This window comes from Cryptomeria japonica, chromosome 9 (assembly GCF_030272615.1).
Source record: "Cryptomeria japonica chromosome 9, Sugi_1.0, whole genome shotgun sequence".
Classification (NCBI taxonomy): Eukaryota; Viridiplantae; Streptophyta; class Pinopsida; order Cupressales; family Cupressaceae; genus Cryptomeria; species Cryptomeria japonica.
The window spans coordinates 297,065,668-297,093,212 of record NC_081413.1 but is presented as its reverse complement, the minus strand read 5'-3'; the positions used below and the strand labels follow the sequence as shown (position 1 = coordinate 297,093,212).

The following is a 27,545-nucleotide window of genomic DNA, read 5'->3' as shown; positions in this document are numbered from 1 at the left end:
GCCTCCATGGGAGCAAGAGAAGCAGTATGGCTCCGGAAATTGCTTGTAGGACTGTTTGGTCAGCCCTTAAATCCTACTGTCATCTATTGTGACAATCAGAGTTGCATCAAGCTTTCAATGAATCTAGTATTTCATGACGGGTCTGAACACATTGAGATTCCTTATCACTATGTTCGAGATATGGTGGAAAGGAATGTGATCCGACTGAATTATATTAGTACAGGTGATCAGATTGCAGACATTCTTACCAAGTCTCTCTCCAGGATCAAGATTGAACACTTTAGAGATAAACTTGGTATGGTTGAAAATGTTATTTAATTTTGAGATAGTCTCTCATTTATTCTTATATACTAATATATTTAAGATGTTTAATGTGTAAACTCTTTTATTTGTCATGTGTGTGACTCCATGACTTCATGGGCCCCCTGTGAACATTATTGAAGGGTGATGACTTTTCAATAATGAACACTTGTTTCAAACTGATATTGTAAGGTGACGATTTTTCAATTATCAATTTATCTATCTTGATGGATATCATGTGACTTGATATCTGTGGACATGTCATGATAGTATATATCTCTGAGACATTATGGTAGATATCAGTTGGTTGATATCATTAAATAAACCATAATTATGATAGAGATCTTCATGGTGAATATTATGTCCATAATATTCGTGGACATGCCATGAATCATTATCAGTATGGTAGGCATCATGTGACTTGATGTCAGTGCACATACCTTACTTGATAACTATGAGTTATGGTATGGTAGGCATCATGTGACTTGATGCCAGTGTACATACCTTACTTGATAACTATGAGTTATGGTGAGTATCATGAGACTTCATATTCATTGTTGAACCATATCTCTGAATATCACTATGGTGTGATATCTCTTCTCTTCACAATCAATGGATGAATTGTGATGTTTTCTCTAACATGAAATGTGTCCTCCCTAGCTAAGAGGGAGTGTTAATTCTTGTAATGTCAGTCATACAATTTCATAATTCTGATGCATGAATTGATTATATAATAATAGATAAACTATTGGTATATACATTAACAATAAATAATAAATAAAATCAAAATCGAATTATGGTGTTTGTCACCGGTCACACCCTTCATGTTAACAGGCCGATTCATAATAAATCGCGTTTCCTCACGATCAGTCAAGCAAGCAATGATCTTAATGTTTGTTAACGTGCTGTGTTATCATGAGTGGTACGTAGGGAAGAGATGTGTCTTCCCACGTGGGAAGACATATCTCTTCACTACGTACCCTCTCATTCACATATATATAACATGCATACAATGAGGAGGAAGACAGTACCGCAATCGATAAGTGTTGTGCATCCCTCCAACGTGGGAAGACATATCTCTTCACTACGTACCCTCTCATTCACATATATATAACATGCATACAATGAGGAGGAAGACAATACCGCAATCGATAAGTACAGTTCAAATTTAATTTCAGATTATATCTTCATCTCTTCTATCCTCTTGATCACAGAATTTGAATAAACTTAACAGTTATGAATCATTGAAGATGCTTCCTTAGTTGAATTGTGGAATCATGAGGTGCATACAACCTATTGACTTAGTGCTAATTTAGTAATTTATGGGTGATGTATTCATTTTATTTTTATGGTGGGTCATTACTTCCAAGACTAGTGCCTATTTATTAGGTTACAAAGTCGTAATTTACCATGAGAGACAACACAAAGAAATCACAAGGATTATGAGTTGTGAATAAACATACACCAGAAATACAATACGAGATAATTGAACATTCTTAGCAATCCATCTCCAAATTGCAAAACCCACCTATAATAGAGAAATGAACATTACAAATCTTGCAACAAATTAGAATTTTGTGACATTCATCAAATACCTATAGGCTATTACATTCATACTAGCATTCCCTTGAAGATCTACAAATGGATCCTGTTGTGCGAATTGCACACCCATCCCCGTCTTGGACAGGGACCCCCCAGTTTGTGCCTTTCTGTCCTGCCCTAAAATTTGGCTAAGTTTGGAATTTCCTGACCTTGAAATTTGGCTAAGTCTGGAATGTCCTGATCCTGAAATTTGACTAACTCTGAAAAACTGAGGAAACCTCCAAAAACTAGAATTTGCAATATAACTCCTGGAGGTCTGAAACCACTCTCAAACATCCTGAACATACTTAAATGTTATATTCCATATGCTCAATTTCGGACCTAGAAGCCAAAAGTTGAAGAAGTGAAAAGTTGCCAAAAGGTGGTTTAGGTCCGGATTTCACTAAAACGCCCAATTTCAGACCCTAGCTTCGAAATTTAAAGTTTCTTATAAAGTTGCCAAAAGACCCTCAAGGTCCGAAAACACTTTAAATGTCCATTTTCGGACCCTAGGACAAAATTAGAAAATGTGAAATAGTGCGAAATGTTTCGAAAAACTCCTCCAGCTCCGAAGTTCGCTTTATAACCCCAAATTCGGAGCCTTGCTCCGAAATTTGGAAGTGCATCGATTTTGCATAAAACGCCTTACTGACCAAAACATTAAAACCTCCAAAAATCTGAACTTCACTTCAAAAATTCGCAAAATAACGTCCAAATGGTCCGAAGTCTTCTTAAATTTGGCAAAAGTGTTTCAAGGTCTGAAATTTCGGATAGAAGGTTAAAATCGCGAAAACTCAGAAATTTGTAAAAACACCTTCAAACCTCTGAAATTTGCAAATGCTTTTATAGATCCGAAGTTTTTTAAGGGAATTTGCGAAGCATGTTGACGGTCCGAAATTCGCATAGGTTGTAGAAAGTGCCTTAGGGTCCGAAGTCTTCAAAAGTTTACACAATGCGCTTAGGGTCCGAAAATAATCCAACTTGCAAAAAACGCCTTAAGCTCCAAAAAATCGCAAAAGCGTTAAAAGTCCCGAAATTCGCCAAAAGACCTTCATGGTGCGAAATATGGGTAAATTCCCAAAAAAACGTTGAATGGTCCGAAATTCTGGACAAGTTGTAAAAACCGCCTTAAGCTCCAAATTTGGCATTAAAATCGCGAAATTTCCAAATGCGTTTAGCTCCGAAAATACTCCTAGTTTACCCAAAAAATGCTTGAAAGGTCCGAAATTCTTAGAGTTTGCAAAGAGGGGCAAAGGGTTCAAAGTTTTTTAAGTTGCAAAACATCCCCAAGGTCGCGAGTTGGAAGATAGACGCAGAAATCGCTAAAACCTCCCCAGACTCCGAAAATATCTCCAATTCAAAAACGTCTAAGTTCTCCAAAATTCACCAGAAAAGCGTGAGTGTTGTGATTTTAAAATTTGCAGAAGTTCTTCAAACCTCCAGAGTCGCGCTATAAAAAGTTTTCAAAACACCCAAGACTCCAAAGGTAAAATCACGCAGAAGTAAATCGACCAAGGATCGGATTTCACATTTGAAGAGAAAGGAGAAGCATTTTCAAGATACATCTCACAAAGAGCTTCTCAAGCTAGACATCGTAATTAAATTTAATGTTTGTTAAATTAATTAATTAATTTTTCAAATTAATTTAATAAAGTGAAATTGGTTGATTGATCGCAGGACGTCATTAAAGAACCAGGAGAAGGCCTCAATCGCAATTCAAGGCCAGGCGCTGAAGATTGGAAAGGAAAAGATGCAAGAGCAACCAAACATTGGGAACCATGCCACTGAACAAAGATAAAGTCACCGGTGAAATTGAAGGCAAAAAGCAAAAGAACACTCTGAATGCTGCAAGTTTATGCATTCTCAAAAAAGCACAGCTGGATTTAAGTCCAGAAATTCAGTTTTAAAACTGAAACAACTTTATTGTAAACTGCCTATGGGTCCCGTGCAAGATTTTTTTGTGGATAACTATTCCCAACCACCAAGAAGATTGGATAGACTTGAATTAAAGCTAAATAGTGGCAGGTAGTTGAGATAGTTGTTGGTTGGATAACTGAGAATTGATTAGGCATGGGTCAAAGCCGTCAGCTTCTGGAAGACAGATCAGGGCCCTTGGATGCAGTCCATCCTGGCCTTTGATTCAAAATTGTAATATCTATAAAAGGCAGAGGCCTTTCTTTTGTAAAGGGTTAGATAGTTAGATAGTTAGATAGGGAGATAATCAGAGATGGTTAGATAGTTAGATTTTAGAGTTAGAATAGGTTAGATCTTAGCAGTAGCATAGAGATGCTATAGAAATTGTTGTAATTGGCAGTTGAAATCAATATATAGACATTGAATTGGTGTTTATTGTCTTGTTTTCATCCTGTTTGCATGTTTTCTTTCAGCATTTTAGATAGATCTTTCTGTTTTGGGTATGCAGGTATTTGATAGATTCAGGCTCATACCACTGAGGATATGCTGATTGTGTATCCTTTTGTGTGGTTAACCTGAGCCTTCGATTGTGCTTAGTTCAATTGCAGGCGTCCGTCTGAGCTGCGCCAGAATTGGGTGCTTAGCTATGCATCTCCAGTTTGAAAATCTTCCAAGTCCCTTTGAAGATTGCACCGTTCCTACAAGGTTGTGAGCTATTCTGGCCAAGCAGGAATTGGTTATGTTGAATCCGTCTACCCGCATACCCGTGTTGTTAGTTTTAGATCTCCTAACCCTTTCCTTTTGCTCTTTATTGCGTAATTCGAGAATCACAGCAGACTAGCTTGTTGCAAATCGTAAGTCCCCCTTGTGTTTCCAGCATAAACACATCGAGCCACTGAGAGATCCCACAGTCAAGACCTGACAAAAGAAACCTTGAGGTTGTCTCCTTTGATCAAACTTAGAAAACAGCATTAGAGACTTCCTTATCTCAAGAGAAAGTAGGATAATCAGTTGGCTATTCTATTCTGTGTTGGCCGTATGGAGTCTGCAGCAATGCGACTTCAGACACGTCAACAGATCCACAAAGACATTAAGTTACATGAATCATTTACAATATTAACCTCCTTGTAGTTTACAATGGCAACTGAATTTGCAAGAGTTGAAGCCCTAGAAGCTTCTTAGTGTTTGGAGTCACGTGGAGAGTGACAAATGAGTAGCCTTAGGAAGGGAATAGAGTCGTCTATAGGTGTAGAGGCCACCCACGCGTGCACGCTTCTTGCGATTTACAAAATATTTTTCTCTAATGGAAATTGGATTTATTTAAGAGTTGAAATCTAAGAAGCTTTTCGTTACCTACAATTGCATGGAGTGTAAAATGACAAACACTTTCAATGTTGAAAATCTGCAAATATATATCATTCAACACCATAGATGAAAAAATCGTCTAAAAATTGCCAAAATCGCGATTTTTCCCAAGTCAGAACCCTAGATGATTTAATTGCCGTTTAAATCGGGAGCGGTTTTTAAAAAAAAATCGCTAGATTGATGCCGATAAAATCGTGTGTAAAACTGTAAAAATCGCGTTATGAAAAGTGCGGAAAAGTTTATAATTTTTGGCAAACCTAAAAGCGGTTCTATTTTTTACGGACGAGGGCAAAGTCCATTTTTTTAAGCACACGACTGGAGGGAGACGCGATGGCTGACGAGATTGACGAAAGTTGTTGATGCGACAACCGATGGGTTGCAGAGGTAAGGGTAGATTTATTGTAGAACAAGGTTTATTGTAGAGTAAGGTTTATTGTAATTCCGAATTTGTAATAGAACACATTTTCGAATTTCCTCAAACTACACAGGTTTATTGTAATTCCGAATTCGTAATATAGTAGATTTATACAAAGATTTAAAACGCCCTAAGTGAAGAAAAACACTGTCCTAGAAAATAAAATACCAGAAAATAAAATGAAAAAAATGAAAAAATCCAAAAAATACTAGATTTGTAATAGTAGATTTATATAAATACCGTGACAGTATTTTCACTATCCCAGAAAATATAAATACTATCACAGAAAATATAAAAACTATCACAGTATTTATATTATTTTGTTTTGTGGTCTAGACACTACGATATGTATTTGACTCCAACGTATTTAGAACTTGAACTTGTTTTTTGGTATATTACTATATGGTATGTATTTGAATCAAACTATGATTTATATATGATGGAAACCAGTAATATGTTATTGTGTTCTATAAATTTAGTGTATATGTATATTTTTTTAGAATATTTTAAGAAATTATATATTTTCAAATGTTCGATAATTTTGCCGATTTATTGCCGATTTTTAAACTTTTTTCGGCCAAAAGATTTATTGTCGATAAAGATTTTTTCATCTTTGCTTAGCACTATTGAGTAGCCTTCGGAAAGGGTAGGGTTGCCTATTGTTGTAGAGGCCACCCATGCTCGCACACATCATCAATCCTATGCCTTGATACACAAAATATTGCCTTAGAAGCATCCATTAGTATCTTGAGATGTGTGGGGGTTTTCCTTTTTTTGATTAGAACCATTTTGATAATTAATGGCGCCTTTCAATTTAGGTGTACAAGGTAAGGTCGATCTAGCAAAATCCTCGAGGTGGACACCTTATTACATGAGCAAGGACCATGAGAAGACACAAGAATTAAATCTAGTTGTTCTAGAATCCTTGATCTTCTAGGGAGGTAGGTAGGAGCAAATTGCTAGGAATGTTGACATTTTTGAGTAACACCAAACTTTGTTGGAATTTCAAGCAATTTAGGAACCTTTTGAAACCATGATACTAAATATTTTGAAATCTGGTGGCATTTTGGTGGTTTCCCTAACTCACAAACTGGTTCATGTCTAAATCTTTGCTAACTTAACTTGGAACCTGTTGTGACATATTCACACATCGCCCCATTGCAAATGGGGACCCCTACTTTTTTGCTTTCTGGGGTTTGCTTTCTAGGTGTTTAGGGTTTGTTTGTTAGCCTTTGCTTTTTGAGTGTCGCCAGGGGGATCAATAGGATGGTAGGCTTTGCTTGAGCCAGGGGAGTCAACAGGTGCTCCAGGTTAGGGTTTCTTTGAGAGTCTTCCTTAGGGCCTGGTTTTGCTCTTGTTGCTAATTGTGTCTTGCTTTGTGAGTGGGTATCATTCTTGAAGGTCCGAGCTAGGTCAAGTTGGTGAGTGATGAAGTCTGGAATATCATCCTGATCTTCAAATGCCCTGAAATTTGGCTGTCTGGAATGTCCTGATCTTGAAATTTGGCTGTCTGGAATGTCCTGATCTTGAAATTTGGCTAAGTCTGGAATGTCCTGATCCTGAAATTTGACAAAGTCTGGAAAACTGAAGAATCCTCCCAAAACTAGATTTTGCAATATAACTCCTGGAGGTCCGAAACCACTCTCAAACATCCTGGAAGTATATATGGAATATAACTTAAAGTATAAGTGATACTTAAATGTTATATTCCATAAAATGATCATGACGGAGAGTCCAAAATGTCAAATTTCGCTCCTGACCCTTCCAAAGGGTCCAGAACGAAATTCTCCACAAGACATTCTACTTTGACCAAAACCTAGAACTAACGCATTCCCAGGCTTGAATGAAGGTAAAAACGCTTGTTTGAATGAAGAAATGTGAAAATGAAGTCAGGATCTTGGCCAAGAATAGGGATTTCGCTCCTGACCGTTCCAAAGGGTCCAGAGCGAAAATCCTTGAAGACCTCAAATTCTCACTTATCAAGGCCAAATTTCTAGTTCCTAAGGCATGTTTGAAGGTATTTTTGAATGTTCTAGCCTTGTCATGATTGAAAGATGAAGGATTTTAGCCCAAAAGATGAATTTCGCTCTTGACCCTTCCAGAGGGTCTAGAGCGAAATTCTTGAAAACACTCATTTTTCCTTTAGCAAGAGTCAAGACCAAGGTGGAGATGCATGAGGAAGGATCCATGTTTGCCTCCCAAAGAGGATGAAAATAGGAAAAGTCAAGGATCCAACCCAAAACATGATTTTCGCTCCTGACCCTTCCAAAGGGTCCAGAGCGAATTTTCTCTAAATCACCTTTTTCCCAATTTTGTGCCAAGCCAAGTGTTGAGTAGGGCGAGTTTTGATGGGAGAGGTCGTCAGGAATGACTTTGACTTAGCAATGATTATCAAACTTGAAAATTGAGCCAAAAAGTGATTTTCGCTCCTGACCCTTCCAAAGGGTCCAGAGCGAAAATCTTAAATCCACCTATTTTCCTTGCAAGTCTAGTCAAACGTTAGGTTTTCATGGCTTGGATGGGTGCGAGGAGAGGTGTTCTTGCCTTGTTGAAGTTGATTGAGGACAAATGATGAGTGAGGTCAAGTCGAGATTTTCGCTCCTGACCCTTCCAAAGGGTCCAGAGCGAAAATCCCAATTCCACCTATTTTCTTTGCAAGGCAAGATAAAATTTTGATTTTTATGGCCTAGAGAGGAGTGAGGCAAGGTGTTCTAAGTCTTGGAGGTGATTTGAAGTTGAAAGGATGAGGAAATAACCCTAAAACAAGATTTTTGCTCTTGACCCTTCCAAAGGGTCCAGAGCGAAAATCCTAAAATTTACATATTCCTTTCAAATTTATGCTAAACCATGCCTAGGCCAAGGTGAAAGATGCCCTTGAGATTGCCCTTGAGTTGATTGTTGTCTCCAGAGATGATGATTTTGGGCTAAAGGAAGAAATTCGCTCCTGACCCTTCCAAAGGTTCTAGGGCGAAAATTCTTCAATCACCTTTTTCTCCTTGCAAAATTAAGTCAAACTGGAGTTGGATGAGAGAAGAGAAGTGTTTCCTTGCCTTGTGAAGTGATTTGAAGTTGAAATGATGGAGAAGTGAGCTACAAACAAAAAATTCGCTCCTGACCCTTCCAAAGGGTCCAGAGCGAAAAACCCTAAAACCACGTTTTTCCTCAAGATTTGAGTGAATTCAGGCCTAAACAAGGGTGAGAGATACCATTTGGATTGCCTTGGATAGACTCTTGACCATCAAAGATGCATATTTTGAGCTAAAATTGGAATTTCGCTCCTGACCCTTCCAAAGGGTCCAGAGCGAAATTCTAGATGGGTCCTGTCCCTGGCTAGGTTTTGAGCAAATTCGACCTTTTGGCCTTGTGAATATCAAACCAATGTTGCCAAGTTGGGAAGTGGATTCAATGTGGGGGAGTCCAGATGAATTGAAGTGAAGGAAGTGTAAAATGAAGCCTAAAGAAGGAATTTCGCTCCTGACCCTTCCAGAGGGTCCAGAGCGAAATTCCCAAAATCACCTAGTTTGCCCATGAGGAAGGTCAGGTTGTAGATTCATAGCCTTTGGTGAGGAGAAGGATAGCGTATGCTTGCCTTGGAAGACATTTTGGAGTAGAGACATGGTGGAATTTGTCCAAAAATGCAAAATTCGCTCCTGACCCTGCCAGAGGGTCCAGGGCAAAATCCTTTGAAACTGCTATTTTTCACCTTGTTGGGCTCAGGCGAGGAGCTAATTGTGAGGTAATGTTGAAAGGAGGTCTAAATGAGCCAGGAATGCAAAATTCGCTCCTGACCCTTCCAGAGGGTCCAAAGCGAAATTTTGGATAGGGCTTGTCCCTAGAAAGAGTCTTGAACTAACTTCATTTTAATAGCTTTTGTTGATGATTTAATGTCATAACCCCACATTTTTGTAATTAATTAATAAAAGAAAACATTTATACCTTCCATTATTATTGTTACCTAATCAGAAATGACTCCTTGTTTTATATTAATATAATGATCATATTTTAATTATTAACTCTTAATTGAACTTTACCATAAAATGTTGTTAATTAAATAAACATAAAATAGATATATAATTATTGATACATAACATAATATTATATTTACCATATAATGTGTTACTAAATAAATATAAACTATAATATTAATATACAATATAAATTATCAAACTTAATACATTATAATTATTATTATGGAATAATATCATATTACCATACGATATTATTAATAGAACCAATATTAATATACAATATAAATTACTTATAATATATTAGAAATCAATACTTTATAATTAACGCATCCTAGTTATACCTTAACTACATTAAAAAGGGCGTATTACACCCAACGATCGCATTGTATGGGATGCGGTGCATGTAGACTAAGGCGCCCGAAAGGTAATACGGGTAGATTAGGGAGCGGTGACTCCAACAGTCACCACCACTCACCTCCTCCTTCAGCAGCCACGACCCCTGGATGGGTCCGCTCCAACACCCCCCCGCTAGTATTAAAGTGCATGCCGTGAGGAGGAAGAGGGCAGAAAAGGAGGTACGCAGGAAATAGGAGGTACGCAAGAAATAGCGATGGGTTGGAGGGTAGCCAGGGACGCAGGTAAGAACCTATACCCACTTGTGTTTACTTTGGTGTAGGAAGTATAGAGATCATGGGAATTCATACGTAAGGATATGTGTATAGATAGATAGTCATTCAATGCATGGGTACAGGAATATATATAGATATTAATTCAATGCATTTATATATATATAGATTTATTGCAATGTATTTGTATATGAATAAAGATTAATACAATGGATAGCAATATGATACATCGATATATATATGTGTGTGTGTGTGTGTGTGTGTACGCAGGTGTATAAATGAACCCCCATATGTTCCATTAACCAATGAAAGAATTACAACCATGAGAGATTTAAATGAATGACATTGTCAATTATAAGAATAGTAGGAATAGGTTAAGATATTAACACGATGATAAATGAGACAATTACATATCCAAACCCAGTGAGACATATGACGAATAGAGCAGCAAGGATAGCAGGAACTAGGCCTTTGTCAGGTAGGCCACCCACTGCGGATGACTTAAGGTCTGCCGTAGTTGGGCCGAGGGGGAGTGTACCGCCCTTGGGCCTGATAAGCGCTACAAGCATCCTACTGCATCTAGCCCTCTTGGTCTCATTAGGAACTAAATATGATATTGACTTATTGATAAAACAATAACCTTAAAAGAATTGGCTAAACTATACTCTAGATCAAACCATTCATATCACAAATAAATGTTAAATTGCAATTTTTTTTTATGTTTATAGATTGCGGATTTTTGGGACATTACATTTAAGGTGTGAAATACTATGTTGAAATGAATTTATTATGTGTCCTTAATCATCTTTTGGTTTGTCTTGCAGTTAAAAGAAGACCAGGCCAAGACAAGGACGACCTTCTCCAGTCCAACATCAACAAGGACGGCCTTCTCCAGTCCAGTATCAACAAGGACGGCCTTCTCCGGTCCGGCATCATCAGGGACGACCTCTTCCAGTCCAACATTTGAAGGAAAGGTACACCATCCATCTTGCACATCAAAGACAAAGGAGGTTAAAGCAAGGGTTCGTTGAAGAAGCAGACAGTTCTAGAAGAGTTAATTAAAGTTAGCTTCTCAGCATCATCAAATTGATCATCTACTAAGTTACAAGTGTCAGACAAGGTGGCATCCCAGTCATCACTCCTCCAGTCAGATTGGTCCACCTCACCGTGTCCAGATTCAATGTACCTGACTCATTGGAGATGGCACAAACTTCGATGTACCTACCCCGGTTCTCTATTGGTCGAATATTCCAGAGAAGACATGTGTCCAAACAATACAATTGTTTCATTGGCCAGAGTTGAGTTTGTTGTAACAAACCCTAATTAGGGTTTTCATTGTAAGATCTCGGCCATTGATTTCAAGTTGATCTGAGCCATCGATTTGTATTGAGGGCGCTATATAAGCCTTGGCTCCTCATTTGTAAAGGCTAATAGTTAGTCAGGAGTTAGAAGGTGAATAGTTAGAAATAGTGAATAAGTCAGTTAATAGTATAGCAATTAGAGTAGAATAGAAAGAGAAGGCAAAGATTGCTGCCAAGATGTTGTTGTAAAAGGCTTGTAAAACTTCATTGAAGAAATGGTGAAATCTATGGGTCGATTCAACAATTTGCATGGTCTCTATACTTCTCAGATTTGATTTCATGTTATTAGACGAGTGGAAAAAATGTGTTTGATTGATGGTGAAATTTGTATATCCATACTACTAACAGTTTGTTGATTGCAGACTTGCCTTGTGTAGTCAACTGGAATCATTCACCTTAAGCTTAACTTCAATTGTCGCTTCTTCACTGATATGCATCAGCCTGATGGTGTCTATGCCTGTAGCGATGATCTGAACATCATAAAGCTTTCCTCCGAAGATCGCACTAATCTTGTGGAGATGGTCCTGGGATGTCAAAACAAGACTTAGTTAGAATTTCATCAAAGATCAATCATTGCTCCTACATTCTTAGTGTCAGAATTAGATCCTTCCCTCGCCCTCATCCTTTTTTCTTTTTTTTCAAAAAAAATCTAGGCTAGTGAAATTCTGTATTCTAGCAATATTCAAAGCAAATTAGACATTTAGTCATCAAGTGTAAGTCCCCTTGTGATTCCAGCAAAATCACATCATACCACAAAGAGCTTATCCAGGAGTAGAGAACCTACATACAAGAACTTTGGAGTTGCCTCGACTGATCCTTTGGCGAGATCTTCAGTAGTCGGGAAACTTTGCTCAAGAGAGGATAAGGTACCTTTAGGTATTTTATTCTGTGTTCGCATGTGCATGAAAAACACATCAACAGAACCTTAAGCGAACTTGTCAATGATTATGACCAATCTGAAACCTTTGTTGGAATTTTGGTGAGTTTGCAAATTTGTGAACTTGTTGACACCTTTTGGTGGCACGTTTTGGAGCTTTTTGACAGTTTTGGCCAACTTGAAATTGATGTTAGCATATTAGTAATTTTGAAAACCTGCAAGCTCACAAGGTCTTTGCATATTGACATTTTAGGCTTGGAGAAACCTTTTTGATGTTTTTGGTGGTTTGCAAACCTTTAAAACCTCCACCACTTTGCTTGTCATCATTTTGGCAAGTTTGAGAACCATTTGAAAAGAGTGATGGATGGAGGAGAACTTGTTGGTGTTATGAGGATCAGAGTACCTAATACCACATGCCAAAAGTATCATTATAGAGGTATTCACGCATCTTCGACTCTTGAAAATCTATGAAGGGAAATATCAAAAGTTGGGGATTTGTGATACCAAAGAACTCATGCCACAAGATATGTGGGTGAAGGAATGACTGAAATTGTGACTTTGAAAAACAAATAGTGAAAAGGATTGGGAACTAAGTATTGAGGAAACCAAGGAAATCATATCAGGATACTGGGATGAGAGTTCAAAATTCTGATTAAGGGAAAAGGTAGGTAATAGATGAAAGGCCTATCAAGATGGGAAACTCCAAAACTTTGAAATTTTTCTCAATACTTCAAAATTGAACTAAAGACCTCCACTATAATAACTTTGGTCAACTTTCTAAACCATTTTTCCACAATTTTCACACAGTCCGTGTTAGAAACACGGTTGTCGTTGCACCAAAAGATTGACTTGTTGATGCCCGATACAACTGTGAGATTTAATGAAATTATGGGAGGTGGTTAAGCCATGTTGCAAACCTGAGCACTATGTTGCACAACACAAGGAGACCAAGGGTGCACACCTTGCAACAATGCCCCCCAACGCAAGTGAGGTGTTTGAACCTGTGACCTAGGCTTTGATACCACTTGTTAGAAACATGGTTGCCATTGCACCAAAAGATCGATCTGTTAATGCCCAAGACAATTGCTAGATTTAATTAATCCCTGGGAGGCGGTTAAGCCATGTCACAAATCCGAGCACTATGCTACACAACACAAGGAGACCAAGGGTGCACACCTTGCAACAGTTTGATGCCCTGAAATTTCGTCAAACAATTTGTAACAAATTGGTCTAAGATGGTTTCTTACTTGTTTTAAGTTGATGTTTTAAGAAATCAGCATAACATTTATTTCCAAAACTCACTTATAGAATTCATTGGTACCACGATATTGTATAAAAAGTTAAAAACAATATCACAATACATTTCTTTATTAATTTCTTAACTGCTGTTACAAATGTTGTAACTCCCCGCTAATGAATCCCAGATGACAACAGCTAACTAAACAATTATACATAGCAATTTTTTTTATTAAACATAGCAATTTTTTTTTAAAACTTATTACATAGCATGAAATTAATTACAACATTAGCTCAAGCGGAAGATGATAATTCTCATAACTATGTCCTCTTATAGGTTCCCTAATGTCGCTACCTAAGTGAAACATTCCCCTTAATTTTTTTCAAATTTTTTACATAGCATGAAATTAATTACAACATTAGCTCAAGTGGAAGCTGATAATAGCTCAAGCGGAAGCTGATAATTCTCCTAAATAGGTCCTCTTGCAGGTTCCCTAATGTCGCTACCTAAGTGAAACATTCCCCTTAATTAATTTTTTTCAAATGTTTTTCAATATTTTTCCCTAATGTCGCTACCTAAGTGAAATAGTCCCCTTAAGTTCCATTTCATCATTCAGATCAAAGGGAAATTCATCCCACACAGGTTCCTTGTCATTGCTAGGTGCCATCACACCCGGATCCCAAGTGCTAAGGGGCTGATTGTTCTGATCAAAGGGAAAGCGCTCATCATACTCATGGAGTCTTGACTCATTGAATAAGTCACTCTCAATTCACTTAAACTGATATCTTCATAAGTATCTCTCTCCAAAAGCTTAGTTTGATAATCAAACCCAAGACCACCCATGTCACCAACACTATAATGAAGCAAAGAGTCATCAATGCTAGCTGTTTTGAATATTTTATCCCTTTTGCCTTCAATTAGCCCACCGTTTATAGGTGTATCTTTGATCTCATATTTAGTAGTCACATGCATACCAAGAGGTCTTCTTGTGAAAACTCTTGGGAAGTTGGGGCAGCAACGAGAGGGGAACCATTTATCACCAAATCTTCAACATGATTATGTACAAGCGCATTGGAATCATCACCGACATCATCACTTTGGTACTGGTCATAAGCTGGTTCAATGACACCACCCAAATCATCCTTAACATGCTCTTCATTAGTGAACTCATCATGCACAACCTCAGCTACTGATTTTTCTTCTTCTTGAATGACAACCTCATCAACAGTAGTTGAATGCATCACCAAAGAGTCTTCATGAAGCGCTGTCTCAAAGTTATGTGTCAAAGCACCAACTCCATCATTTGTCTTTGTATTAAAGATATTATTTTTAGACTCTTCCTTATGTTTGGATTTTGCAAGAACCTTTACCAAACCCCTTCTAATATCTTGATCCTTCATCAAATTAATCAATCCTTGCATTAACTCACACAGACTTATTTGAGGTAAGCATTCTTCCAAACTCTGATATGCAACCAAAAAACCACGACCCAACAGGATGGTAGGGAGAACTTGTGCTCTGATCAACTTAACACATAGGCTGATAGGAAAACCATTTCTGATACCACTTAAATATCCCCTTACTTTTTTTTTTTTTTTTCCAGCAAGTTGAAGAGGAGGAAAAACTTGTAGAAGATTGATTGAAAGGGTGAGAAAAGTGATTGCAAGTGTGATAGGAGCTAGAAGAAGCACGAAGAAGAGGAGGAAGAAGATTCTACTGCATTTTGGAGAGAGTTTTCAAGCACAAGGTAGGGTTTTTCAACTTTTTCTTGTTTTTTTGGTTTTATTTTCTGATTTTAATTGTTCAATGTCATTTTTGGATTTTTCATTTTGCCCTCAAGATTTAACATCAAATTTTATTATCTTTTTTTTTATTTTTAAATAAAAAAAATGATATATTGTAAATTTTATTTTCAAAATTGAAATTTCAAATTTGTTTTTTCAATTTTGAAAATAAAATTTACAATTTATGATTTTTTTTTATTTAAAAATAAAAAATAAAATAATAAAATTTGGTGTTGAATCTTGATTCATTCAATTTCAATTTTGTTTTTTCAATTTTGAAAATAAAATTTACAATTTATGATTTTTTTAATTTAAAAATAAAAAATAAAATAATAAAATTTGGTGTTGAATCTTGATTCATTCATCATTTTGCCCTCAAGATTCAACATCAAATCTCATTTTGAGATGAATAGGAAAAAAAACCAAATTGTTAAACTAGGCTGATTTTTTTTATTTTTATTTTGCGAAATGCAGTGTCAATTTCACAATGAGCTCCCAAGGCATGAGTGAAGATGAGATGGAAATCCATTCTCATAGTGAGAATGCTTCAGAATATGAACCTGAAAATGAGAGGGGTGACCATGGGGCTGATTCTGGAGCCCAATCTAGTTCTATGGCGAGTGCACCAACTAGTATAGTTTGCCCTTCAGAGTTGTTGGCACCGTATGCTAGGGATCATTTTAATAATAAGTCTCCTCTCAAACAGTTTGCTTCAAGAATATTAGTACAAGGCACATGACATTCAAGTGGGGGAACAAGGAAGTGGAAGTGCAACATTTGTGACACTGAATGGTCTGGTAGCATTAGTAGGGTGAATGCACACTTTATTTTTTGGAGAGGAAAAGGTGTGAGACATTGTAAGTTTTTGGAGGAAGCTAATAATATACAGTACAAAATTGAGTTTAACAGGCTTTGGGGGGTTCCAGATGACACAAATATTTCAATGCCTACTACTTTGTCTGCTAGGGCTGCCCTTCAACACAGCCAAAATCCGCCACATACTTCTCATGCTTCGCAGATGGGAGGAATGATGTTTGGATCTCCATCCACTTCCACTTCTAGTGTCGCCAGGGCAGGGAAACGTAGGTTGCAGACACCACAAAGTAACCCCATTGCTGATATGTTTAATGTGCAGCTAAGAGATGAGATAGATGAATCCATTGGAAAGTTCTTCTTTGCCAATGACATTCCATTTCATGTTACACGGTCTCCTTATTATAGGGAGATGATGGCTATGGTGGCGAAGGGAGGACCATCTTATGTGCCACTAGAGGAGACGAAAATGAGGACCTCGATCTTGGATAAATGCTATTCCCAGATCAATATTTTGATGGAGAAGATGAAGGCATGTTGGGTGGCATCGGGGTGCAACATAGTTATGGATGGGTGGACGGACATTAGCCATCGTCCACTCATCAACATCATGGTCACATGTGCAGAGGGCCCATACTTCCTTAGAGCAGTTGATTGTACAGGGCATCGTAAAGATGCTGATTTCTAGTTTCAGGTCCTCAGGGAGGCTATTGAGGAGGTTGGGCCACAAAATGTGGTCCAAGTAGTGAGAGATGTAGCCCATGTGTGGAGAGCAGCAGGGAGACTCACTGAGGCAACCTATAGACACATTTGGTGGACCCCATGTTGTGTGCATGCCATGAACAATGCACTCAAGGACATGGGGAAGATTGACTGGATTAGAGGAGTGGTCACTGATGCGAGAGATGTGCAGATGTTTATCTGCAACCACCACACTTCACATGCACTCTTCAGGACCTTTGTGAAGGAGTTCTTGAAACCAATTGAGACCAGATATGCATCCTATTTCATTCTCTTGGAGAGAATGATTGAGTTGCAAGAGGCATTGCAACTCATGGTTATGACTAATGAGTGGAATAGGTTGGTTGAGGCCAAGACAGAGCAGGGGAGAAGGGTGAAGGAGATAGTGAAGAGTGATGTGTTTTGGACTGATGCGAAATACATTGTCTCCATCATTTCTCCAGTATTCCAGGTGATCAGATATGGGGATGGGGATGCACCTAACCTTGGAGAGGTGTATGAGTGCATTGACTCTATGCTTGACTAGATGAGGGTTGCTATGCGAGTGAAGGACCCTTCTCTAGCATTCTACAATGAGCAAATCTGGCCTATCATTTAGCATAGATGGGACAAGTTGAACACTCCTTTGCATATGGCTGCCTTTGCCTTGAATCCTAAGTGGTACAAGGCTAGACCGGGTAGAGTGACACCGATTCAGGATGATGAGGTGAAGGCAGGTTTCTTTAGGTGCCTAGAGAAGATGTTTGATTCTAGAGATGCCGACACAATTCGCACTAAGTGGGGAAGATTTGCCACCCTTAGAGGTCATTCAGATGCGGCAAAGAGGGATATAGACACTATTGCACAGGAGGACCCACTTTGGTGGTGCAATTGTCATGGCCCGAAATCTTTGACCACCACTCTAGCCATCCGTCTGCTATCCCAGGTTTCTAGCTCTTTAGCTGCTGAGAGGAACTGGTCTACATATAGCTTCATCCACTCTCTTAAGAGGAACAAACTTACCTCTAAGAGAGCAGTGAAGCTTGTGGTTGTACACAGTGCTTTGCGTCTCATAGACCGCAAGACACTTGTGTACAAGGAGAGTCCAATGACATGATGGGATGTAGAGCCAGAGGAGCCTTCACAGATTGATGAGGACGATCCTACCACTTCAGATGCGGGGCTAGTTGGTGTGAGCTTGAGGGATCTTGATCTTCGGGAGTCCAACAGTTCTAGTGAGGAGGAGTTCCCAGATGATTAGAGGCCTCCATTAGCTACATTTTGAGTTTTGTCATTTTGTCTTTGACTCTAGTCTCTTTTGTAATGCTATTGCTACACGTATTTGTATTTGGTTACTCATTGTAATGATGAATCATGTAATCATCTTTATTATTATAGACTTTGCAATGGCATCAGATATTCATATTTTCCTTTTTCGATATAATAGAAATCTTCAATTTGACAATTTCATTTGTCAAATTTTATTTAGCAATTACTAATTAGCAATTAGCATTGAAGAAATCTTGGTATTTAGATTTAGTATTTCAAATTCCTAGAGTTTCATTTGAAATGTAATTCTTATACTGTTATACTGTCATACATCTTTTCAAAACTAGTTTTTCAAGTACCATATGTATATGTATAACTATATCAGCACCACCACCCTGCCACCCCCCCGTCGCCGTCCCCAAACTTAGGCTCTTGGTCCCCCCATCCCAGAAATCTGTCCCCGTGTCCCCCCCGTCCCCAACGCCCGTGGAACACTGTTTCAGTCACATATATGCATGTGAAAGGTCAAGAACAGTTAGCACATCATTTCTATTACATTAATAATCCATCTTGCATCATTAGAGGCATTCAAAAAACATCATTGCAGCATACAAACTCATAGCAGGGTAAACCGAAGTCCTAATTAGTAAGATCAGACATTGTGTGCAAAGTGTTTGACGATATTCCTTGAGCCTCTAATCAGCAAATTTGGATCAAGCAAGGGATATCTCATCAAATTTCGATTCCGATGGTTTTCAGCCATTTTCGTAAGTTGGATGTACTGTTGGCTATAATTTAATTAAATTTACTAAGGTTGTTATTTTAATTAAAATGGTTTAATGAGCACCTTAGTATTATAGCTCATTGGAACTGAGGCGAAAAGTTTTAAATCTTGGGCACATAAAATAGGGACCTTGTGTGTCAAATTATCATTATATTAATGATAAGGTCATTTTTGGAGCAACGGGGGAGTTTAATTTATTTAAGTGACTTTATTATAATGTCAACTTTAATTTATAACATAAAGTTGCTTTTTGGAAGGAAAATGAAATAAAATAAAGTATTTCTCTCCAAATGGGGAAAAGACTATTATAAAAAGGAGGAAAAAGGGAATTGTGAAGGCATTCTAGAGTTTATTTGTTTTCACTTGTTTTGGAGAGCTATCTCTTGGATCATTTTCTAAGGATGGAAACCTTCAAAAATTCGTGGATTGGACGAAAACCCAAGTTCACTTGAGAGGGAAACCCACTTCAGGGGTTTTTATCGAGCTTCTTTGCAAGTCTTAGAATCACTTTGTGTTCCAGATTTGCAGGTTGAAGGCATATTTAGTTAGATTTGGAGGTTATTAAGGCCCATCCGTCATCGATAATCATTTTGCTAGGGTTTGGAGGAAGGATTGACTGGTTTTTGAAAGGTATTGGTGATTCGCATCATTTTCGTATTGGTAAATTTGTTTCAAACCTCTGCAATTTTCATATCATGCTACTGCTCTTAGAGATGGGTGGTTATTTTGGCATTTACTTCACATGTTTCGCACCTAGGGTTTCAGTGCCCATTTCGAACCCTGGTTGCCAACTTTGGAGGAAGTTTGGAGACTGTTTTGAAGCTGCCATAAGCTTCAGATTGTGCTCAGAAAATTATCAGATCTGTCTAAGGGTATTTGCAACCAATATCTTCCGAGATTTGCATCATACAAGACTCCCTTGCCAGACAAATGGAAGCATCAAACAATCGGGTATGTTTAGAACCCCAAATCTGAAGTCGTCGTTGGTTGTAGACATATTTCATGTAGTTTTATCGGTCTGAAACTTTGCATCAAACCTGATATAATTTGTCTTTAGAACTGCTTTAAGGCAAATAAGGTTAGATTCAGTAGTCAAACGTGTTCTTTATGGTTTATGCATCGTAGTACTTGCATTTTTACATGTTCTTTAATCATTTGGCATTGAAATTAAACATCAAACAACAAAATAAGAACCCAGAAATTAGAAATCAGGACATGCATGCAAAGTGTTTGACAAAATCTCAAACATATAAAACTGAAAAAAATAGAAGGCAAATTTAGCAAGGGTTCTTACAAATATTGCCCCTCTCAAAAGTGTAGGTGTTATCTCTTTCATTATGTACTACCTTCTTGTCAAATTGCCAAGGTTTACCTTGCAATACATGACACACATCCATGGGCATAACATCACATAACACACTATCCTTATAACTACCAATTTGAAATTCAACAAGAACTTGTTCATCTACCAATAATTGATTCCCTTTCTATAGCCAAGAAACTCTATAAGGAGAAGTTTGTTTAGCTTTCTTAAGGCCTAACTTATCAGCCATAAGATTATCCATACTAACACTGCCAATAACTAATTTGTAGCACTTACATTTTGCCTTACATTTGGTTTTAAATAGAGCTCTTCTTTGAACCGGTTCTTGACTCTCCTTGGGTGACTTCAATTACACTCTTTTGAATAGCAATGACTCTCCCAATGCCGGTTCTTCTTTATGATGAGCAGGAGACCCCACACTCTCTTGATCTGCTTGCTCCTTCCAAACTTTGTATGATGCCCTTGTGAAGGTTCAGGACATTCCCAACTTTTGTGGCCAGCATATTGATTACATTTGAAACATTTACCAGCAAATCCTATGGTTTCCTAAATACATTTATGCTGATTGTATTTCTTATCAACATCTAATTCATTGGAGTTTGGCATCTACATTTGTATTTTACATCTATTTCAGCATTGTACTCATTAGGAAAATTGCATATTTTGTAAGGTTTCCAATTGGTGGCATTACATCCTTTTTTGTTGAGTAAGGGGTTGTGTCAAAAATCACAATGGATCTTTCTATAGGTATAGCGAAGACCATTGATTTCGTTGATATCAATCAAATATTGTTGCTATGTAAAATGATCAAAAACATGCCACGTAGAGATACAGATGTTGATGCAATTGAGATTCAGATTGATGTAACTATGTTTGAAATGATTAAAATGTGGATTCAAGATACCAATAATTGATGATCCTGAACTAACCTAGCATATTTACTTAAAGACATGTTTCTAGAAACAACTTGAGACTTTTGGTGTGTGGTACGACATGATATTGGCCAACTTTTGGAAAATTTAACCTTGGGAATAGGAGTTCTGATTTTAAAAAGGATGGAATAGGCCATAACGAGGCTGATGTCCAAGGGGTAGGATTGCACTTGTAATATAGTCTTGGTGAGGGATGTTGTAAAGATTGATCAGTTTGACCATTGGGGTCTAGTATTGTGGTTAGAGCACCAAATGAGTCGAATGCTTAGAAAGGGCATTCACAACACCTATGCAAAGTGGTATCAAACAAAGGTTTGAATGTTTTTTGTTGGGCTTTAGTGTTCATTCCAATCTTTATTATATTTGTTTACTCTTTTCCTTTGTTTTGTTGGGTTTTCTTGCCTTCTGCATGACATATTCCATATCTATAAGGTAGACTTTCATTGTCAATCTATTGTTATTGTGAGTAAACAGTATCTCCTATGTCTAGGTCAACCTCCTTCATGGGAGGTTTTTCAAGAGCCAAATTAGCAAATGTTCAAGAATATGTTCTTCTAGATGAAGTCTTGTTTATAGGGTGATTTCATGTAGCTCACCAATCAATTATTTACAAAGTTGAAACGGATACTCATTCCAATTTACTCAAAATGATAAATTGTACAATTGTGCTTGTACCTAGACTAGAACATTGTGAACATATTTTCTAGCTATGTCATATCCTTTTCTCCACTTTGTCATATGGAGACTTGGATTATTTTTAAGCCATAGTCCTCTAAGAAAAAGATATTCTTGGTCCTCTGATTTGAATGACCTTAGAAAACTCTTTTGAAGGTGGATAGTTGAAAAACCCTTGTCTTCCAATGGTCCATTGCCCATTGATTAAGGGGCTTGCCACAACACCAGATAAAATTGAAACCATAAGTTAGGTTTCAGCAGACAGATCCAATATATAGTTCTCTAATTAAGTTTTTCAAGCTCGGGTATAGGTATTGATAGAGTGTTGCTGGAATAGAATCACTTGGGTTTTGTGATGCTTAAAGGATCCCCAAGTTCAAAACTGTTCCTTAAAATTGCTGTCTGCTTTTGTCATGTTTGTATTTGCATTTATGCATAAATTTATGTAGATCATATGTGATTTATAAAATGTCAAATGTGCCTCAATTTATAAATTGCGACATAGATTCATTAATATATAAAAAGGAGTGGTTCTTAGGTTCTGATTTTAAGAAAAAGAGGGTGAATTTTACTCGAAATGAAATGTCAATTCAACTGAACTTGTAACATTATCATATGACTCTCATCTCTCTAATTCTTGCCCTACCTTTCTTCCTTGCCCTATCCACTTCTCTCTTTTCTCTCCCTTTCTCTCATATTCTCCCTACCTCCCTCTCTGTGTTTGTCATGTGACTATTTGCATTTATGCATAAATTTATCTGGATTATATTTGATTTATAAACTGCCTAATGTGCTTCAAGATATAAATTGGGACATAGTTTTATTTATAGAACACACAAACTGGAGTGGTTGTTAGGTTCTGATTTTAAGAAAAGGAGGACAAGTTTTACTTGAAATGAAAAGTATGTCAATTCAACTGAACTTGTAACATTAGTGTATTACTTTCCTCTTTCTTCTCTCCCTACCTTCCTCTCTTCCTCCTCTTCCTCTCCATATCGAAAGTTCAGATTTCTCTTAATATTTCTCCATATTATTTCCTTTATTTGATTAGGAGTTTTCTTATCTGTATTTCAGAGACCACATATTTATAATGTTTTCACAGTGCAGCAATCTAGAACTGACTCCAGTTGGGGTTTTAGACGCATCCTTAATTGAGGCAACAAACTTGATGAATACTGATGTCCTTGGGAAATCAGATCCTTTTGCATTACTGTTTGTACGACTGAAAACGGAACGCATAAAGAGGAGTTCAACAAAAAAGAACTCTTTACATCCAGTTTGGAATGAAGGGTTTTTTATTGAGGTCAGTTCCTATATCAAGTTGAATACAAAATACAGTGAAATTAATGTCATCAACATGGAAAAACTTACTTATATTGGATTTTCTAACATTACTATGCTAGGTTGATGATCCTTTATCTCAGTACCTGACAATTCGATTGATGGATGATGAAACATTAGCAAATGCAGAATTCATTGGGATGGCTAAGTACCCTTTGAAAGAGGTATTGTTTCCCTTATCTCTGTAACATATATATCCTGCTTCTTGCAAGGATATGTTGAATCAGGTTCTATTCATAAGTAATGCACTAAAGGCACAATGCTTCACAAATATAGAAAAGCTGCATTTTCTATATATCAGCTTAGTTCTGATATATGTTGTGTTCCAGTGTATTGTCTCCTAAAAATACTGGTGGATGAATTTTATCCAAACATTCTATGCAAGAAAACTTTCAATTTGTTACAAGAAATTTCTGATCTGATTTAAGTTTCCTCTGTATATACAACCATGAGTTCCACCCGTGTGATAAAATAATTAATTGGATGTGACGTTTTCTTTAGGCACATGGAGCGTTGTATGTCAAGATCTAGACTAGTCTTTCTTTGAAAATAACTTGCATATTTGAGATTTATTAAATACATATAAGAAAACTATATATAGGATGCAATGTATGGTGAACGAACCATATTGAGGAAACATCACAGCTTAAATTTAGAGAAAATAAGGTTTGAAAAACTGTAGCATTTAAAATCGTTACATTCTAAGGTTATAGGTCTTGCCTACACTTTGTAGGATTGTAAGTAATTATTCCTGCAACTCAACTCTATTCTATTTGTGATGTTTAATATTAGATATCACGGACTGTGCAATGATTATTTTTGCAGTTTGCATGGTTAAAATTAGTTCAATAATATGCTCTCCACTTAACCTTTTTTTATTCCATTCTTTATCCATATTTCTGTCTTCATCCTCATCATTTTCCTACCTATGCATGCTTTGTGTTACTGACCTGTTGATGGCAATACTTATCAAACTGACAGTCATTTACCTATCATTGTTTTTGCACTGACTTACAAGAACTTGATTTGGATCTAAAAATGGCTTAATAATTGCAATAAAACTCCATAAATAGGATAGGAAGTGACTTCATACATTTACCTATCATTGTTTTTGCACTGACTTACAAGAACTTGATTTGGATCTAAAAATGGCTTCATAATTGCAATAAAACTCCATAAATAGGATAGGAAGTGACTTTATACGTAATTGAAATCCACTTAAATCATAAAGTCATGGTTTACATCATAGTTGAAAAATTCGGACTCAGAAATGACTTGGCTGGCCCAAATTTTTTTAAAACTCAGCAAAAACTCGGCAAATTAATCTAACATTTGAATGTATATAATTTCTTAAAATATTCTTTAAAAGCACACATATACACCGAATTTGTAGAACATATACTGATTTTTTCCCTCTAATTTATTGCTATCATATTCTATATCCCGCCTCTAGAATTGAATAACATGTGAAGATTTCAATTCTCTTACTTGTTGATTCATGTTCACTCTCTTGCCTTGATTTTCTGAGAATATAGTTGATTATTTAAGATATTTTAATTTATTAGTTATCATTTATATTGGCTGAGTTGAGAAATATATTTATAATGATAAGTTGTTAACAATGTTAAATGTTTTTTAACATATATTTTATAAAAGTTAACAATTATATAAGCTTTAATATATTAAATTTGTTAACCTAAAACAATTATCATTATTTATTAAACTTTAAGGAAAAAGATATAAAATCATTACTGGGCTTAGTGGTATAGGTATCCTATTTTAGCCCCGATTTCCAAAAGCCTATTGACTACTTCAGGGGATGCTAGTCCACTATTTGTATTTACATGGGAAATGAACTCTTCCAAATTGTATTTTTCCTCTACATCCTTCTTGTACAAATTCCATGCCTTATTCATCTTGATTTTCTTTCCAGTAGCAATAAGGTTTATGATATCCAAAATAACCATGGTTGGAGCCATTGTTTGCATTGTATTAGTGTTCTCACACACCTTATCCTGATAATCCTGTCGAACTATACATTGTGCCATATGGTATGCCTTCAAAGAGTCTCCAAGAATCTCAACAAAAAATGAAAAAAGCTTCTCCAAAATTGAAAGATCCCTGATGGATCTCTTTTACCAATCTGCTGTAATTTTTATTTATTTAAATTGAATTTTCCTGCTTATTAATATTTTCTTTCAGAAATAGACAGAAGTTGCAGAAGGGTTGAATTCTTTTTGTATTTTGATGATTTTTCAACAAGTAAATAATGAAGTACAAGTACATGAACAAAGTACTGAAAATGAAGTTCATATACAGCCAAAACAAATTCGATTCAAGGCAGATTTCTGAATATAAAATCAAATATTTGACCAGATGAAGATTTCCAATAATTTCAGGAAGATTACAATCAGGAATAATTCCAACCTGGATGCTGAAAGAGTAACATAACTAGGAATGAAGTTGTGGCAAGATTCCAGCCCTCCAAGTGCTGCACGTGGGAAGGAAAGTGGCTGCCAGGTACAGCCGTACGGCTGCCAAGTACACCCAACTGGTTAGAAACCCCAAACCCCACGCTGAACTCTGTCAGAATTGTTGAACCTCCAGAAAGAATGCCGTACAATCTCCAAGATGCTAATAGCTGCAAACAAATCCAAACCACTGTATTGGGGGCTACGTCCCAAACAGGCAAGGCATTGGGGTTGGCGTCCCAGATGCTGAAAAGCTCTTCCAGAGCCAAATCTCAAATCCAAGATGTAAAATGTGTAAAAGATGATCATAGAATGAAGCTCCTATCCCCTTATAACCCCTCTCAATTGCAAATCGAACCCTAATTGTCTCCAAGTGGCGTGGTCTAGTGGAAATGTTATAATTTCTTATTTTAAAGTGGTCATGTTACTAGAAAATGACCTTTTTTCTCATAGACAGAAATCCGCTCACTGAATTGCCCTGAGACCAAAGAGAAAGATTTAAAGAATTTCAAGATCTTTCCAACGAGCTATCACACAATAGGATGCGCATCCAGATGAGGCCAAAATCCCCTTATTACTCCAAAATGGCTAACAACTTAGCCTTATTTAATTATTAAACGCTAACTTAGGAAATATTAAAAATATAACCCAAATAGCCACAAAATGCCCAACTGACATTACAAACCCTAAAATCATCCTGTCACCTGTCTGTGACTGAAGTCGGAAATCAAGGATTCACTGGTAGTCTCATCCCTAAAATCTAGGGATGCTCCTAAAATTTAGGAAACAAGCCCGATCTCTCTGAAACTGAACCCAAAGAGGCATCTCATGGAGACCCAACCTTAGGCATGATCAAACCTCCTAAAAAGTAGGAACTACCTCCTAAAAACAAGGAATGTCTCCCAATTGATCAATAACTGCTAGAACACCAAGTCTCCAACACTGAATAACCATACCGGGCCTCTGTCCAACCCTGTCAGCCTACGCGACCCCATAATAAGCTGACTCACATGTCTCTGCTAGACAGAGCTAAAGAGGGGACATGACAGTCCTCCCCTCTTGGAGATGCTTGCCCACAAGCAACTGAAACACCAATCCTCCACCATCCCAAATAAGACGTAAACAAATCATTGCATGCAACTGTTGCTCATCTCTGATATAAACAACATGCAATACCTCGGTCTGGAATGGCTCCTCAACATGCTGAAGCACCTGTGCTGTCAAATCAACACTGCTTGGGTCCCAGAGCGAAGCATAGCTCCCGCTGAATACCTCAAGTGAGCAATGGAAAACTATATCATCTCCATAGATCAAATATCCATAAATTCCCAGATCACTAGTGTGTCGGTGATCACCAACATGCATAACATCTGTCATAATATCTAATGAATGCCAATCCATGGAAGACCCTCTATGATCTGACCCCATTTGACACAAGTGACACACAACTGCCACACACTGCTGCTGATGTGCTGGAAGATCTAATGCCAACTCACTAAACAATATATAATACTGACTAAAATCATCACTGTCCAGACTGGCATCTAAAAATATGTAATCACCAACCAGCAATGAAACAATCACCCTGTCTAGAGAATCAGGTGAAACTGCCACATCAACTGGCTCAAAGTACTCACTAGGAGTAACATCACATAACTCATCCACGTTAGCTATCTGATGACAATCAACCTGTGGATCAATTGTTGTCCCACTCTGCTCGATAAACTGAGATGGATAGTGGGTAAACTCCAGCTCCATCCTCATGAAATTCCGAACATACCGTCCAAG

General features: G+C 37.2%; 1 protein-coding gene across 2 annotated transcripts in view; it reads left to right on the top strand.

Annotated features, from left to right (window-relative positions):
- LOC131079576 (synaptotagmin-5) overlaps positions 1-27,545 on the top strand; it is a 180,235-nt gene that overhangs the window by 87,787 nt on the left and 64,903 nt on the right. For both annotated transcript variants that reach the window (XM_058017563.1, XM_058017561.2), the window contains 2 exons: positions 23,053-23,248; positions 23,349-23,450. In XM_058017563.1, coding sequence (XP_057873546.1) covers positions 23,053-23,248; positions 23,349-23,450 — 298 coding nt within the window. The remainder of the gene's footprint in view (positions 1-23,052; positions 23,249-23,348; positions 23,451-27,545) is intronic.